Raw genomic sequence first — 19,091 nt, forward strand, 5'->3', positions numbered from 1 at the left:
CATGAAGGGCATAGAGAGAGTAAAGAGGGACAGATTCTTCAAACTTTCTAATAACAAAAGAACAAGAGGGCATTCGGAAAAGCTGATAGGAGACAGATTCAAAACAAATGCTAGGAAGTTCTTCTTTACCCAACGTGTGGTGGACACCTGGAATGCGCTTCCAGAGGACATAATAGGGCAGAGTACGGTACTGGGATTCAAGAAAGGATTGGATAAATTCCTACTGGAAATGGGGATAGAGGGGTATAGATAGAAGATTACTACACAGGTCCGGGACCTGTTGGGCCACCGCGTGAGCGGACTGCTGGGCATGATGGACCTCGGGTCTGACCCAGCAGAGGCATTTCTTATGTTCTTATGTTCTTATGGAACCGAAGCATCAGGAATTTTTGGGGAGGCCACGGTCCCTGTGGTCCCCCCCATTCTGACTCCTATGGTTGACAGGTTATAATTTGATATAATTACAGAACAAGTTTTACTATACAAGGTTGTATCCTAACTTGATACAAACTAGGGGTCTAAAACCAACAAATACAGAGTTTACAGGTTACCATTTGCCATAGTTATCCTTTATCCCAGGACAAGCAGGCAGCCTATTCTCACATATGGGTGATGTCATCCACGGAGCCCGGATGCGGACAGCCTCGCAAGCAGACTTGCTTGTAGAAAACTTAGAAGTTTCAAGTCTGCCGCACTGCGCATGTGCGAGTGCCTTCCTGCCCAGCACAGGGTGAGTCTCCTCGGTTCTCAGTTTTTAGCGTGCCTTCTCTTCACCGCGGTTTGTGTTAGTTATTTTCGCGAATCACTGTGCTCATTTCTTTATTTTCTGTTACTTTAAAAATAAAAAAAGTTTTATTTTTTTCCTCAACTGACTGGTGGGCTGGGTCGCGCGCCCGCAACCTGCGGGCTTCGACTTCGCAGCAGCTATTTTTTCTCTTATGTCCCGGCCAGTCACAGGCTTCAAGAAGTGTACCCAGTGCCATCGTGTGATTTCCCTCACAGACCCACGCCGCTGGTATCTTCGCTGTCTCGGGCCAGACCATAGTCCGAAGTCGTGCCTGCGCTGTGCTACTCTTCAACCTCGAGCCCTTAAACGTCATCGGGTTCAAGTGGAAAAGCTGTTCAAGATGGACTCTTCAGCTACACCCTTGACCTCTGACTCGGTTCAGGCTTCAGCTGGAGTTCCAGCAGCCTCGGGGCCTCTGCTAGGCTGACCTGCCTCCGAGGAAGAAGGAAGTTGCATCATCGGAGGTGGGGCAGCCTAGCAAAATCCCCAAAGCTGCAGAAGGGAATTGACTCGCTAAAGCTATGGAAGCTGTCAGGCAAATTATAATAAGGAGAGAGCGATGCAGCTGCTACTCCAGGCTAGTGTTATGGGGAGGGTTTGAAAAATCGCCTGGTTTTTTGGGAGGGGAGGTTCTTTTTTTTTTACTTTTTTTGGCTGGAGTCGAACACGGAACTTCAGGCTGTGCCAAGTCAGGCTGGGGAATCCCCAAGCCGGTGAGAGGGGTTTTTAAAAATGCTTGAGTGGCGTCAGCGGGAGCAGCAGGATTCGCACCCGGCTAAAAAGCGCTAGGGAGAACATTGCAGTCTCCTGCCTCAGAGATAGAAAATGTCCAAGAGCCGGAGCTGCAGCTTTAGGTTAGCGGCGTGGGGAGGAGGGTTGGGCCCCGAATCAAAGATGCCGATTTTTAAAAAATACACATCGATTTGAATCAGAAATCGGGCAGCACTACTGCAGACCATCCTCAAAATAACTGGTTTTGCGTTTTGCAATTAGTTCTGATACTCAGGGGCACTAAGGCCATGATTCTAGGAATGGCGCTCTAAGTTAGGCAGACAAGGGATGCGTCCTTCCAGCCTGTAAAACAAAGATCCTAGCTTTGGCATGTAAACAACGCCTTCCTCAGGGGACACTAAGGGCTCTTTTTATGAAGGTGCACTAGCGGTTTTAGTGCACGTTACAATGCCACGTGCGTGAGGCGCTAACGCCGCCATAGAGCTGGTGTTAGTATTTTCCGTGTAGCGTGGGGCATTGTAGCACGCGCAAAAAATGCTAGCACACCTTTGTTAAAGGAGCCCTAAATGGACATATAAAACAAATATAAAAATAAAATACATGTAAAATGTATCTAGAAATATAATGACATGAACATATAAACTATAGCATAAAGTAAATATGTGTTATAACAAAACCATTAAGAAATAAATATACATTTGAAAATAATGGGGTGAATAATGTTGGAATCCTCAATGAAGGAGGTAGCTAGGCCAGCTTCCTTATTAGCTACGGTGGTTTTGTCACCCGATAAGAACTGGATATTAAAGTTGTACTTCAAGAAGAGACATAAAGAATTTCTAGGACTCAAAGTTCAGAAATTTCCTGATGTGACAAAAGAAACTCAGAAACGTAGGAAGGAATTTTTGCTTCTTAAGCCAGGGGTCATTACAATGGGGGCATTATTCTTATTACGATACCCATGCAAATGTATTGTAAAGTATAAGTCCTGTAATTACATTTTCTTTGAACCTTCGCTGTCGACGGGATTTCTCTCCAGGAAACGCCTTGAAGGGGAGATAGTAATCTATTAGACACTCTTGTATCATTCTCAGCTATCCGCCTAATTGGTAATTGGATATTCTCTTTTCTCTTTATTTTGTTTTCTCACTCATACATAACATAGTAGATGACGCAGATAAAGACCCGAATGGTCCATCCAGTCTGCCCAACCTGATTCAATTTAAATTTTTTCTTCTTAGCTATTTCTCGGCAGATTGCATCTTGGATCTCTACATTAGGGACTTTAAAGTGATTAAGTGAATAATTCTGCATCTAATTATTTTTCTTTTGGTTTATATTAATGATGTCTTAATTATGTTCTGTACAAGAAGTTTATTCTTGATAATTTGTTTAAATTAAAAAAAATAAATGATTAAAACAAAACCCCAACACATATTGAATAAAGCAAACAATAAATGCAAGTGAAAACTAAAAGCATACGCGAATACCCTCCTGCTCGACGAGAGCAGGCAGCAGGGGGTGAGGATGGGTGGAACTGGGCGGACCTGGGGGGCAGTCTAGGGGTCCGTATTTTACTAAAGTAAAATCTGGTAACCCTACTTGTGGACAAATGTGAGGTTGAGAGAGGGAAAGTATGTGCAGGCGTTTCATTCTCCACTGCATGCTTGAGCCTGTGTGCTTGCAAGCTTTTTGTGCATTTTGAAAAGCACTTGCAAGAGGAGCAATTTGATTGCCACGGCAGCTTCCTGTGACTCTGGGCAAGTCACTTAACCCTCCATTGCCCCCAGGTACAAAATAAGGACCTGCATATAATATGTTAACTGCTTTGACTTTAATCACAGAAAGGTGATATATCGAATCCCATCCCCCACCTGCACTAGCTTTTGGCATTGGCCTTCAGTCTCTCTTTCACAGCAACCCTCCTATGTAGAGCGAAGAGAGCTAACCTGTGAGTGGTTCTGTGTTGCTCTTCTAGAGATGAAAACAAGGCCATCGCTAAGTACAACCCCAAGGTTGTTCATTTTGTGATGAGCTCCAGTCGATCTGGAAGCAGAATTTGTCAACTCGGAAGTGCAATAGGAAAACATGGTGTGGAGGAAGTTCCCAGCAGGATCCAGACTGCAAGAGACAGTAAGGACGAAAGGTTGGTATTATTTATTAATTTGTATACCATACTGGGACAGACCAAAGGTCCATCAAGCCCAGTATCCTGTTTCCAACAGTGACCCAGCCAGATCCCATGTAGCAAAACAAATTCCATGCTGCTTATCCTAGGAACAAGCAGTGAATTTCTCCAAGCCATCTCAATAATGGTCTATGGACTTCCCTTTTAGGAAATTATCCAAACCTTTTTTAAACCCCGCAAAGCTAACTGATTTTACCACATTCTACAGCAAGAAATTCCAGAGTTTAATTACACGTTGTGTGAAAAAATATTTTCTCTGGTTTCTTTTAAATCTACTACTTAGTAGCTTCATCGCATGTCCCCTAGCATTTTTGGAAGAGTGAACAAGCAATTCACATCTACCCTTTCCATTCCACTTAGTATTTTACAAACCTCTATCATATCACCTCTGATCCGTCCTCTTCTCCGAGCTGAAGAGCCATAGTTAATTTAGCCTTTCCTCATAGGGAACGCATCCCAAACCTTTTATTATTTTCATTGCCCTTCTCTGTACCTTTTCTAATTCCGCTATATCTTTTTTGAGATACGGTGACCGGAACTGCACACAGTATTCGAGGTGCGGCCATACCATAGAGCAATACAAGGGCATTATAACATTTTCTTCTTTTGTTTTTCATTCCTTTTCTGATAATTCCTAACATTCGATTTGCTTATCTGTCCCAAGGGCTCACAATCTAATGATGGTATTATGTTGTGGGGATCTGAGACAATTTTCTCTACTTAGCCAAATGCAAGTCTCAGCTTAGTTTTTCACAGATCAGAAGCGTGTTGTCAGCTGAATCTCTCACATGTAGGCTATGTAAAACATTTTCACTTATTCACCATTATTCTTACTTCACATCCTAAAATCAGCTAACTGTTCATTTTAGTGGCCTGAATACCTCCTCCCTACAGGAATTCCTCTGAAAATCACGATGTAATATATTGCCATAGATTCTTACATAGTTTGGATCAAGCCTCCAACTCCAACATTCAGCTCTAGACCAAGGTGCAGTGGCCGAAATGTGTATAACTGAAGTAATATGGGATGCTGAAGGCTAGAAGTGAAATGAGTTAGCAGATGTGGGGTGTGATATGTGCATGTATGAACATGTATAACCGCACTTCTTAATGGGTTCACCACTAGGGTTACCAGACGTCCGGATTTCTCTGGACATGTCCTTTTTGAAGACATGTCCAGGGGTCCTGACGGCTTTTAAGTTAGGCGCCGAAATAGGCACTGTTCAGCCCGATTCAAAGTCAAATTGGGCACTGTTTAGTGAATCACACTGAGCAGCACCTATTTTGGAGGCGCCCAATAAATAGGCCAGCTCTAGGCACAACTAAAAGTTAGGCGCCCCTGCGAGCGCTTAAGCACGCTTAGCAGCGATTCTGTAATAAGGCACCTAACAGGTAGCCACGCCCATGCCAAACATGAAGAGCGCCTATTTTTATGAAGGCCGCCTAAATTTTTAGAGGCACCTTATTACAGAATTGCTCTTTCTTGATAGGCACCTAAGTTTCAATTATTGCTGATTTAAAAAGCTTAATTGAGCTTATTATTTAATTTAGACAGGCGCCTATCTAGTTGGGCGCCTCAAAGTAAACATAATTAAGACATAAAACAACCAGTTTCAAGTGGACACATAAGGAAATAATGGTGCTCCTGTTGAGAAGAAACACAGAGACAGTTCAGGTTTTTGTACCATATGAAATACCAGGGGTCATCATCCCACGAGAATGAAGGTACAGAGTCAGGAGTTAGAATTTCTTTAAGCTAGAGGCTCTAATTTTTGCTCAGTATATCTTGCAATTGCAAAGATATTACACAGCCTGAGAATGTATGTTTTGTATTTTTTTCTGTGGAACCAAGGATCTGGATGAAGGCAAATTTATTCAGTGGACAATGTGAGCAATCCCAGAAATAGTCCCAAACAGAAGTATAGCATAATCCAAAAGGGATTCCACGAGCAATATAAGCAATCCCAAATGAAAATGGCATTCATTGAGTCCTTCTGGATTATACTTGAGACTTGGATTTGCTCTGTGAAGATGGGATACTGGGCTAGATGGACCATTTGTCTGATCCAGTAAGGCTATTCTTATGTTCTTATTTCTGGGATTTGCCTTCATCCAGAGATTGTTTCTTTTGCTTTTTTGTGGAACATATTGGTCATTGTTTTTTGCTGTACAATTCTTTTCTCATGTGCTCTGCCCCTTTTGCAAAAACACTCTATGGAAGTTAAGTCATAGAGTGATATGGCTTCAAATATATGCATATAAACTGGCATTCTAATCTTTTACATGATAATGAGTGCATAAACGTGAGCTCCTGGATTATAGAATTGTCTCCATCATTTCGACAACAAGAATGTGTGAAAATCACCAAAATATTGGCTTATGTGTGCAAGTGTAAATGCCAGCATTCCACTTTTGTATTATTTTGTAACCTAATGCCTAAATGTAATAGGGTGGAGTCTGAAGGCAGGCTTATGCATGGGTGGAGTCTAGGCAGGTTGTGGGCACCCAGTTACATACAAAATATTTCAGCACTATAATTTACACATGGCACCAGCTCAAGTAGTTATAAAATGACTGATCCTATCATAGAAAAGGGCAGTGCCATATCTAGACCTGGTATTTTGGGTGGACCCAGAGTTAATCAACTTCCCTCCTCTTTCTAGTAGCTCAGTATCTCCCCTGCCCTTCCCAGCCACCTCATAGATATAGAAAATAAACTTAGACCTTTCCTTCAGCGCCTCTTCTTCTTGGATCCATCCAACATCTCTTCCTCTCTCTTCTCTCCCACCCCTTTGTCCTGGTCCTAACATGTCTGTATCTCTCTCCCCACTCCCAGATCAGATCTGCTCCCATCCCACCACTGGCAAATAAGCAACTGCCCCTTCTCTGGTCACCCATATGTGCCACATACACACATATATGCTGATATTTTGGTCATTTTTGTGTGTCCTTGGTGGACATCTTCATTTAAAAAAGCCAGCGCACAGCACCTACATTGCCCAGCCAGATCGGGCCGGCGTGGGAGCCCTGCTCCGCCCCCCCCGATCCAGCAGGAGGACATCTTCATTTAAAAAAGCCAGCGCACAGCACCTACATTGCCCAGCCAGATCGGGCCGGCGTGGGAGCCCTGCTCCGCCCCCCCCCCCCCCGATCCAGCAGGAGGACATCTTCATTTAAAAAAGCCAGCGCACAGCACCTACATTGCCCAGCCAGATCGGGCCGGCGTGGGAGCCCTGCTCCGCCCCCTCCGATCCAGCAGGAGGACATCTTCATTTAAAAAAGCCAGCGCACAGCACCTACATTGCCCAGCCAGATCGGGCCGGCGTGGGAGCCCTGCGCCGCCCCCCCCGATCCAGCAGGAGGACATCTTCATTTAAAAAAGCCAGCGCACAGCACCTACATTGCCCAGCCAGATCGGGCCGGCGTGGGAGCCCTGCTCCGCCTCCCCCGATCCAGCAGGAGGACATCTTCATTTAAAAAAGCCAGCGCACAGCACCTACATTGCCCAGCCAGATCGGGCCGGCGTGGGAGCCCTGCTCCGCCTCCCCCGATCCAGCAGGAGGACATCTTCATTTAAAAAAGCCAGCGCACAGCACCTACATTGCCCAGCCAGATCGGGCCGGCGTGGGAGCCCTGCTCCGCCCCCCCGATCCAGCAGGAGGACATCTTCATTTAAAAAAGCCAGCGCACAGCACCTACATTGCCCAGCCAGATCGGGCCGGCGTGGGAGCCCTGCTCTGCCCCCCCCCCCGATCCAGCAGGAGGACATCTTCATTTAAAAAAGCCAGCGCACAGCACCTACATTGCCCAGCCAGATCGGGCCGGCGTGGGAGCCCTGCTCCGCCTCCCCCGATCCAGCAGGAGGACATCTTCATTTAAAAAAGCCAGCGCACAGCACCTACATTGCCCAGCCAGATCGGGCCGGCGTGGGAGCCCTGCTCCGCCCCCCCCGATCCAGCAGGAGGACATCTTCATTTTAAAAAGCCAGCGCACAGCACCTACATTGTCCAGCCAGATCGGGCCGGCGTGGGAGCCCTGCTCCGCCCCCCCCGATCCAGCAGGAGGACATCTTCATTTAAAAAAGCCAGCGCACAGCACCTACATTGCCCAGCCAGATCGGGCCGGCGTGGGAGCCCTGCTCCGCCCCCCCCCCGATCCAGCAGGAGGACATCTTCATTTAAAAAAGCCAGCGCCAACGGCGCACCACCGTTCGGCGCGCCGACGTGGAGCACCTGAGGGAAGCACTAGCGAGGAACACCTACGCCCCAAAGACCGCTCCACCGGATCACCTACCGACTACCAACACAAGGTAAGGAGCGTGAAACCCGCTCCTCCCCCCTCCCAGCACGGGAAAAAACCACACCACTCAAACCCTACACAGTCCTATTATAATATATTCGCAATCTTTTGCAAATGTATTATTAACAAAGACAGAAAACCTACTTGGACAGATAACCAACAAAAAATCAATACCAGTATAACTTCAACAGCAAACATGAAGCTCCTATCAATCCTACTGATATATTTGCTATGTAATAAAGTTAAAAATGTTATATCACTCCATCCAAAGCCTCACTCAGCTCACGAACCTGACACACCCATTAGGCACCTAATTAACCAACAGGTAGAAAGAGTAAATCATATTAAAATAATCACAAGTAACAATAGACCCCGCCGTACCTTCAAAAAAAGACCAAGAGAGATAAAACTCATCAAAAGCAATACACCCACCACACCTATCACAACTACCTCCATTCCCTGCGCCTACCTCAACACTAGATCAGTAAGGAACAAAGCTTTCTTAATCAAAGACTGGATCGAATGCAAGAAGCTAGCCTGCCTCTTTCTAACGGAAACATGGTTACTATCCGAAGAGGATCCAATACTAAATGACCTAATACCAGATAACTACAAAATCCACATGTTAAATCGTGAAGAGCGTAGAGGGGGAGGACTAGCAGTCATTCACAAGGAAGAACTCGAACTTAAATTAGTAGACTCCAAGATAACCAACCAACTGGAAACACTAGCATGCAAAATTAGCAACAAAGACCTAGAAGAATACCTCTCCTGTATCCTATTTTATGTACCGCCAAAATGCTGGTCAAAGGCCAGAGAAGACCTCTATGAATTCATCCTACATAACTCAATCACTCCGTCTTACAATATTATAGCAGGAGACGTAAACCTACACTTAGAAAATGAGGACAATCCTGACGCAAAAGAGTTTAAAAACTTCCTATCCTCACTCAACTTCATTCCCCCTTCATCCACACAAACCCATGAAAAAGGTCACCAGCTAGATTTGGTAACTATGTCCTCTAAAGAAATCCTAAACCCCGCTATTTCCATATCGAATGGCATCTGGATCCACGACATCTGGTCCGACCATTTCACCTATTACTTCAATTTAATCTGGAACCAACCAAAAGAAAAAAACTCACCCAAAGATAAGAAAAGAACATCTCACAAGGGGCCACATTAACCCAGAGGAATACTGGGCCCACTACGAAGCGCTCGAGGAAACAAACGAAGAGGGTGAATTCTGGGAACAGTGGTCAAAAACAAGCACATCCATCTTAGACAAAATAGCTCCTAAACGAAACAGAACAAACCGCTCAAATAAATATAACAACTGGTTCGACTCCAAATTACTAAAAATGAAACAATCAATACGACGACTAGAAAGGATCTGGAACAAATCAGACGATATATCCGACAGGAACAATTGGAGATCAAACATAAAGGAATACAAACAACTGATAAAAGAAAAAAGGAAAACATTCTACTCATCCATAATACACATATCCAATACAAGTCCAAAAGGAACTAACACTCCTGAATTGTTCAAACTAGTAAAAAATTTATTTGACACCACACGCCACAGTCAATCCCCGCACGACAAAAAACTTCCAACAGCAGACGATCTAGCACAACACTTTGACTCAAAAATTGTGAACCTAAGGAACAACTGCCCAACAAACAACACAGATGAACAGCAAATAGCCAACATACACGAAAATGAAACACCAGCTGACATGTTTTGGAACTCCTTTCAGGACCTAGAATGGAATAACTTCATAAAACTCTATATCAAATACACTAAATCAAACTGCATCCTAGACCCCTGTCCTCCCAACATAATGAAAGCAGCCCCTTTAGACTTTAAAATAACACTATGGACTCACATGTCTAATAATTTCAAAAACAGAAAATTCCTATCAAAAAATGGTCACATCATAATCACCCCAATTCCAAAAAAACGTAAACTACCCCTAACATCAGTAACTAACTATAGACCAGTAGCATCCATCCCATTTTTCGTAAAAATAATGGAAGGTTTGGTACAAACCCAATTGATGAACTACCTGGATCAGTTCTCGTTGCTACATGAAACCCAGTCAGGCTTCAGACCGCTGTTTAGTACGGAGACGGTGATTGCAGCGATCCTAGATTACATACGCAACTTATTCAGCAAGGGCCACAAAGCTTTAGTCATGCAATTCGACATGAGCTCGGCCTTCGACTTAGTGGATCACAAAAAATTACTACAATGCTTAGACGCAATCGGCATCGGAGGCGAGGTGCTGGACTGGTTTCGAGGATTCCTTACGACCCGCACCTATCAAGTGCGCTTCAATTGTAACCTCTCCAAAATATGGAGAAACCCATCAGGCGTACCACAGGGGTCCCCACTATCCCCACTCCTCTTCAACGTCTACATAGCTTCACTGGGTACGCAGCTGACACAGCGAGGCGTAAAAGTATTTAGTTATGCAGACGACTTCACAATCATTATCCCGTTTACTACCTCGCCCTCCGAAGTCACCCCCACAGCAACTGAAGCGCTAAACATGATGGAACAATGGACCACAGATTTCAAACTAAAGCTCAATGCAGAGAAAACTAAATTCTTTATAGCCTCGCCACACGTACATAACACGACAAAATCACTACACATTAACAATCTCAACTACCCTATTCAACCAACGATGAAGATTCTAGGAGTAATACTAGACCAAGAACTAACCATGAAAGACCATATAGACTCCCTAATCAAAAGAGGGTTTTTCACTCTCTGGAAACTTAGGTCCATTAAGGCGTACTTCCACACTTCAGCCTTCAGAATTCTAGTACAATCCCTAATATTAAGCCACCTAGATTATTTCAACATCACCCATCTGACAATCCCCCAGAAGCAAATGCAAAGACTACAACTGATACAAAACGCAGCAGTCAGGATGATTCTCGGGTTGAAGAAGTCCGACCATATAACCCCTTCCTACAGACTCCTACACTGGCTGCCGATGAAGGCACGCACGAAGTTCAAGCTAGGATGTCTCTGCTTCAAGGTATTAAACGGTCTAGCCCCTAAATATATTACAGACCTCTTCTCATTCCCAACCAACAGACACAAAAGAAAAACACACCTGGAATTTGTCTCCCCTCCGGCTAGAGGGTGTAAATATAAGAGATACCATCAACAACTACTATCGTACCAGGCAGCCACATGGGGTAAAGACTTAGAAAAACTAATTGCACACACAAACAACTATGGCGAATTCAGGAAACACCTAAAAACCTACCTGTTCTTGAAATACCTAGGTAACGAACCAGAACATCAGCCCCCCTCATAATACCACCACATACCCGACCCTGTAAATTGTAAACCCCAACCCTAATCACTAACCATGAACACACCATTCAATTCATGGAATATTTCTAAATTTTGTGTTAGCAGCATGGCACTTCCTAGTCTTGCAGCACACAAACTGTTGTTAATATTACTAATGTTGGAATTACCAGATGTACAATGCTATACCCTTTAATTCCCTGTATGTACAGTTTCTCTTTATTGTATTTACAGTTTCTCTTGATTGTAAACCGCCTAGAAGTCGCAAGATTGTTGGCGGTATATAAGAATAAAGTTATTATTATTATTATTATTTTTATTATTATTAAATGTTGGCCCTCTCCCATTTTAGCAGAACTATCACCTTTCTTCTCTAGTTTGTAGGCGACCAGGCCTAGCTTTCCTTACAGCCTTTCCAGTGACTGAAAATGTTTCCTAAAGCTCCGTGTCCACTTGCTTGTGCTCCCATAGCCTCTGGTAATGGCATGCTTTTCTTTCCTCCTGCCAGAACAGGCTCCAGCTTAGAAGACACCCTGGAGACCATCAAAGAGAAGCTGAACATTTCTTCTATAGATGAGGTTGTGGCTCACCTCCGGTGAGTATGTGATAAATATGTTGTACTAGCAGGGTTACCTGGTGTGTTATTGGGAATGAATGACAAACAAAGTCATAAACTCTGTAAAATATATGTCTGTCTGTCCAAATTAGATTGTAAGCTCTTCTGAGCAGGGATTTTCTATTAAATGTTAAATGTACAGTGCTGCATATGCTTTTCATTGCTATATAAATGATAAATAGTAATGCTAGTAGATTGGGGAAAATTAAGAAACCTCGAATGGAACCTGTAGGGCTCATAATAAAAACAGAAATACGCAAGTCTAAAATCCCACCCAAATCGGCACTTGGACGACCTTAAAGACAGGTCATCCAATTGCTGATAATCGAAATAGGTTTTAGATGTATCTAAAAACAGCTTAGGCCTTTTCAGTGCCACTATACATCCAGAGCTGAAAGGGGCATTTTAGGAGGAGTAGTGAAGGCAGGACATGGGCTGACCTAGACTTAGTCTTACTGCAAGTATAACCGAAAGTTTAACAAAACTGCCTAGACGGAACTTAACAGGTCTAAGTGCCCAGAAGGTATCCAAAGTGACCAGATAACCACTGCAGACACACACTGCCATAAAAATCGGAATAAAAACGTACATAATTGCTTCCAGAACATCAGCACCTGGCATAGGAAAGCCTAGTAGAGCTGCACAGAGGTGGCTTAAGTAGTCTGGGGGGTGGGCTAGTGAACCATAGAGAGGAGGACCCAGGCACATAAGCCACTCTTACTACTGCATTCATGGTGAAATATGTGCACCCTCCAAAACCTCCCCATACCCTATTGTACTGCTATATAGGTGGTACCTGCAGCCATAATTTATAATAATAATAATAATTTATATTTTTGTATACCGCCCAACCAATAGTTCTGGGCGGTTCACATCAAGAGAACTGAGACATTTCAATAAAAACACAATAGTAAAAATTATCTTACAAATTTTCCAAACAAATGGGTTTTCATTGACTTCCTAAAAGCATAATAGGAATGTGAGTGAGCAATCAAAATAAAGTTTTATTTTATTTTTCTTTCCAGCTTATGATTTATCTTTAATCTTATCTATTGTTTTGCCTTTTGTCTTTGTTTTGTTCTATTTCTATCATTTAAATTTCTCCAGAATTCTACTGTTCAACGGCTCCCCCTTCTGCTTCTATTCCTTTCTCTCCTCTCTTCTACCTTCCAAAGTATTTAGATCAATGCTGTCTTGTTAAAATGTTTATTTTATTTTTATTTTTCCTCTAACTCTACTTTTCACTTCTCTATTACCCTCCAGGTACTTTAGTTAGATTGTGAGCCTTCGGGACAGTAAGGGAATTTTTCAAGTACCTTTCTTATTTCTAATCTTAATGTATATTTTCTGTAAACCGCTTAGAACCTAACGGATGTAGCGGTATATAAGAAATAAATTACATTACATTACATTACATTACATCCAAGAATTCATTCTTCCAGCTTGAAAAGCCAGTGTCTTATTCAAAAAACTTTTAAAATGACAGGCTTTGGGAGTAGGATACATAAACATACCAGAATTTCTTGAATAATTTCAATTGAGAAGCTAAAAATGATGGTAATAAACCAGAGTGCTTTAAAACAGATGCTACCAAAATTAAAAATGACTCTGATCTCAAAAGGGATTTGCAAATAGAATGAACTTACATGATCATACTTTCTCAGACTGAAGATTAAACGTACTGCTGTGTTTTGTACCAAGCGCAGTCTAGATTGTATTTTCTTGGTTGACCCCCCAGATAGATGATATTAGAATAATCTAAGGTAGATAAAATGGTGGATTGTACTAGTATCCTAAAAGAAGCCTATTCAAAATACTTTTTTATAGTTCTTAATTTCTAGGTGGGTGTAGTAGGTTTTGGGGGGCTCACCATGACCTATAAGGGAGTTGTGGTGAGATGTTTATGTGGCACCTGTAAGGTGCCCCACTACTGTGTTGCCATGTCTGGGTGTCCAGTCCATCACTTTGCTGGCCCCTCCCACGTCCAAAAGGTCTTGTTCTAGGTGTTTTTGACTTGGACAAATTTTTGGATGAGAATGGGTATAAAGATAGACAACTTAGTGATCTGGACGATCAAACGACTGGATGTAGAAGTAGACAATTCTTGAAAACAAAAAAAAAATATTTTGGACGTATTTTTCGAGAATGGACTTTGGACATGTCTGACTTTGGGCGACTAGCAACTTAGGCCCAAAATGGACTTAGAAGTATTTTTTGATTATGCCTCTCTGTGCTTCTAATTTTCCAAATTCTTAATCTTTTCTTAAAAATAAACTTTTATCCTGGGAAGCTATAGTTATAGTGTAGATTTTTCTAGGTTATCAATTCTAATAGTTTGTCATTTTATGCTTTAAGTTTTGCAGCTTGTTCACAGAATTCTTGAGCCTGTTGAGGAAAGGGTACAGTTTAGGGCAGTGGTCTCAAGCTCACGGCCTGGAGGCCACATGTGGCCCGCCAGGTACTATTTTGAGGCCCTCGATATGTTTATCATAATCACAAAAGTAAAATAAAACAGTTGATCATATGTCTCTTTAGCTATAAATGACAATATTAGTATTAAGATTTATAAACTATAAAGAGTTTTACCTCATGTAAAATTGTCATTTCTTTAATAAGACATTAGCTATTTTTTTCTGAGGCCCTCCAAGTACCAACAAATCCAAAATATGGCCCTTCAAACGGTTTGAGTTTGAGACCACTGATTTAGGGGATGAAGAACATTTGTGCACAAAAGAGGAGCAGGACTTGGGTGTGATAGTATGTGATGATGTGAAGGTGATCTAAACCTCAGACAATGGGGAAATATACACATTATCTGCCATTGTGCTTCTATAACCATAGAGCTCTATGACCTCACAATGCAGATGTAAAGAGCTTTAGCCAATAGGAAGAAGAGGAGATAGTAGATACAGCAGATAGTCAGACTGGATGGGTCATTTGGCCTCTTATCTGCCATCATGTTTCTGTTTCACCTTTTGAGGTGCCTTTTCCACCAGTGGCTTCTTTTAACTCAGTTTCTGTGTGATATTTTTCTTCTAACCCCATGTTTTAAAGAAAAAGTCTCCAAGTGTACAATCTTTCCTCCCTTACTGCCTTCAGCCCCTTTTTCAGCATTGTTAGATTTCTGGTTATATTGCTGTTTGGTTTGCCAACTCTAACCAGCCTTAAAAAAAAATCAATCCGTGCACAATTTTGTGGACAATAAAAAGCGAGACTGCAGACATTCCCTGAAAAGCCCCCGGCAGACACATATGTTTTTGGACTTAATTTTGGCTTACCACAGGAGCTGAAGTTGCATATTTGTAAGATATCGTAAATGAGAGAAATTTGGCAGCTCTTCTGATGAACAATACCCACAGCACTGTGAATTTGAATCGGGGCCCAGGAAAGACTTTGCTTCTGTTGTGTAAAGCAAAGCTAGCCAGCATGTCCTGTGCAAATGAAAATGTATGCCATCTTATTTATTTAAAATATTTATATTCTGTGCTACCAAATCTTCTAAGTGGATGACATCAATTACATATGAGCATACTCATAACATACAAGAACAAATTCATACAAAACAAATAATCATCTAAACCACTGTTTTTCAACTTATTCAAGCCAAGTACCCCCTAAAGCTAACAAATATCAACAGAGTCCCACCCCTGACCCCACCCCCACAATAATAGTACTAATTTTAATGTAATTTCTTCCATTCATTTTTCATAACATATAATATAATCTTATTAATTCATAATGGTTGCCACAAATTTTTTTTTAAAAACCCAATACAAAGCACACTATAAACAGAGAAAATGTTAATTATCAATTATATTTGGGGGAGTTTCAAAGAGATCAAGACAGATGACTTTACAATATGCAATGTCACCTCAGTAACAACTTTAGAAAAATAGACAAATATAGTGCAAAATAAAGACAGCAGATATAAATTTTCAAAACTGACACATTTTGATCACTAAATCGAACATTCTTAGTCTTAACCATCCCTTTTTTAATAATTCCCAGCATCCTGTTTGCTTTTTTGGCCGCCGCTGCACATTACATGGAAGGTTTCATTGTATTGTCTACAATGACACCCAGATCTTTTTCTTGGGCACCAACTCCCAAGGTGGACCCTAGCATCTGGTAGCTGTGATTCAGGTTATTCTTCCCAATGTGCATCACTTTGCATTTGTCCACATTAAATTTCATCTGCCATTTGGACGCCCAGTCTTCCAATTTCCTAAGGTCTGCCTGCATTTTTTCACAATCCGCATGCGTTTTAACAACTTTGAACAGTTTAGTATCATCTGCAAATTTAATCACCTCACTCATCTTTCCAATTTCCAGATCACTTATAAATAAGTTAAATAGCACCAGTCCCAGTACAGGCCCCTGTGGCACTCCACATTTAATCCTACCCTCTGTTTTCTATCCGATAACCAATTCCTAATCCACAACTGACTCTTTAATTTTCTCAGGAGCCTTTCATGGTGAACTTTATCAAAAACATTCTGAAAATCTAAATTCACTATATCAACCGGCTCACCTTTATCCACATATTTATTCACACCTTCAAAGAAGTCAAGCAAATTGGTGAGGCAAGATCTCCCTTGGCTGAACCCATGCTGACTCTGTCTCATTAAATCATGTTTGTCTATGTGTTCCACAATTTTATTTTTTATAATTGTTTCCACTATTTTGCCCGGCACCGAAGTGAGGCTTACTGGTCTGTAATTTCTCGGATCTCCCCTGGAGCCATTTTAAAAAATCAGCATAACATTGGCCACCCTACAGTCTTCAGGTACTACAGATGATTTTATCAACAGGTTACAGATCACTAACAGCAGGTCAGCAATTTCATGTTTGAGTTCTTTTAGTACCCTGTAATGTATACCTTCCAGTCCAGGTGATTTATCACTTTTTAACTTGTCGTGGCTTAGCACATCTTCCAGATTCACTGAGATTTCTTTCAATTTCTCCACATCACCCTTGAAAACCATTTCCGGTTCAGGGTTGATATCTTATATCTTCCGTAAAGACCGAAACAAAGAATTCATTCAATTTCTCCGCAATGGCCTTATCCTTCCTGAATGCCCCTTTTGCTCCTTGATCATCCAACGGTTCCACAGATTCCCTCACAGGTTTTCTGCTTTCTGATGCACCTAAAAAAATTGCTTTGAGTTTTTGCCTCTTTTGCAAGTTTTTCTTCATATTCTTTCTTAGCTGTCTTTATCAATGCTTTGCATCTAACGTGCCAGTGCTTGTGTCTCTTCTTATTTTCTTCATTAGGATCCTTTTTCCATTCTTTAAATTATTATTATTATTTTTTTTTGCTCTAATAGCCTCTCTCACTTCACCTTTTAACCACGTGTGTGCTAAGCTCTCTCCCTGATAGAAATTTGGAGAGACAATGTGATTCCCCTTGGCATTGTTTTTGGCCATGGGTAAGCGGAAAAAGACTTTGTGGACTGGTCCTCCAGTGGCTGCACCCCTGACGTGCCTCATTCAAACTACTATTTCAGGGATAGTTTCTTGCCATATGACGGAGGTGCTTCTGGCTTCAGGGGAATTCCGGATCTAGTGGTGGACCTTAGTGCTGATTGGGCTTTGTTAAGCCCAGAATTGAGACAGGCCCCTCTCCAACCCGGAAGGATGAGCCCAGCAGGAGTGGAGGTTTGTTTATCTTCCCAAGGGGAGTTGGCAATGCGTAGCTCTGGAGGAGCAGCAAAGGGAAACTCGTTGGAGGATTGCCCTGCTGTGGCCCTGAGACCGGCAACCTGCATGGGAGCTAAGGAAGGAAATTCTTCTGGGAGTGAGAGCTTGCAGTCTGGAGAGATGGTGAAATCTGCCATAATTAATATGGATGTGCTGTGGAGGGCTATTGAAGTTATGGACTCCAGCCTTAAAAACAACATATCTATGTTGAGGAATGATTGCGGTAATATCAACTCTATGGTAAATACTCAAAGTGAAATTCTGCGGGAACATGGTGAGAGTATTAAAAAACATGAACAATTTAATCAAATTAAAATGTTAGAAGTAGATATCATTAAGGAGAAGTTTTATATACAGAAAAAGTTGGAATATATGGAAAATAATCAGAGGAAAAATAATTTGAGAATTTTGAATTCTCCAAGATCTCCAGTAGTGCCACCAATTCTGAGAGCCCAATATCTCACTATTAAGTATAAACCAGAAAATTCTCCAACTGGCAATACTGGAGAAGTTTGTGGAGAGATGAACTTAACTAACTTCCTGGAAAATTCTGTGGAAGTGATTACTGGGAGAACAACTCTTATCGTGATGTTTGCTTTGGCGTATGATATTTAATTCTTCGTACTTATTTCAGGCATAGTAATGAGCAATTTCTCGATTTGTCAATCTGTTTGTTTCCTGATATATCACAAGTATCACTTTTTGGCTTAGAGTTCTCGCTCTGGGGAGCCACTTTTATATTAACACTTCCTATAAAATGCTGTGCTTTGTTGGTAAAAATTTTCTTTTTTTGAACTGAAGCAATTACTGGACTTTATTGTGGCAAAAGAGGGGGGGGGTGGAGTAGTGATTAGATCAGTAACTTCATGCACAGATTAACATGAACTGGCTGCTGGTTTAGCACTTCCGATGCTGTCTTCTTTGAAAATGTAAAAGAATTTGCTTCTGTATTGTTACTTTTCTTGGCCCCTAAGAGATAGTGGACTAAATAATGGAAAAATTTCTGTTTTTTGGGTGATTTCCCCCCCCCCCCCTTTTCACCATATATAATTTCCTTGATATTCCTGAATCTGTATTCAAGTATTGATAAGCTTGTCTTTAACCCCCTCTTTTATGAACGCATAGCGCGGGTTTTAGCACCAGCAGTGGCGGTAACTGCTCCGATGCTCATAGGAATTCTATGCGTGTTGGAGCAGTTACCACCGCTGCCTAATACCTTGCTGGATGAAGCAGCCAGCAAGCAAAGGAGGGTGCCATGACTTGCCCAAAGTTAGAAAGCAGGATTTGAGCCCTGGGTTCTCAGGCTTCTGCTCTAATCCATAGGCTCCACTCTTCTGTATAAGATAAGCCCAATGAACCTGAACATCCCAGTGATCATTCAGGTTTCATGACCATATGAGTGAAGGAGGAGGCTCATGATTAGAACAGTGTAGTG

The 19,091-nt window shown here is 42.1% G+C and overlaps 1 protein-coding gene across 3 annotated transcripts in view; it reads left to right on the plus strand.

Moving 5' to 3' along the window:
* CCDC24 (coiled-coil domain containing 24) overlaps positions 1-19,091 on the plus strand; it is a 105,922-nt gene that overhangs the window by 36,463 nt on the left and 50,368 nt on the right. For 2 of the 3 annotated variants that reach the window (XM_033917180.1, XM_033917179.1), the window contains exons 4-5: positions 3,498-3,665; positions 11,849-11,935. In XM_033917180.1, the coding sequence (XP_033773071.1) occupies positions 3,498-3,665; positions 11,849-11,935 (255 nt within the window). The remainder of the gene's footprint in view (positions 1-3,497; positions 3,666-11,848; positions 11,936-19,091) is intronic. The other variant, XM_033917181.1, reaches the window with a different exon arrangement.

This window comes from Geotrypetes seraphini, chromosome 12, assembly GCF_902459505.1.
Source record: "Geotrypetes seraphini chromosome 12, aGeoSer1.1, whole genome shotgun sequence".
NCBI classification, from domain to species: Eukaryota; Metazoa; Chordata; class Amphibia; order Gymnophiona; family Dermophiidae; genus Geotrypetes; species Geotrypetes seraphini.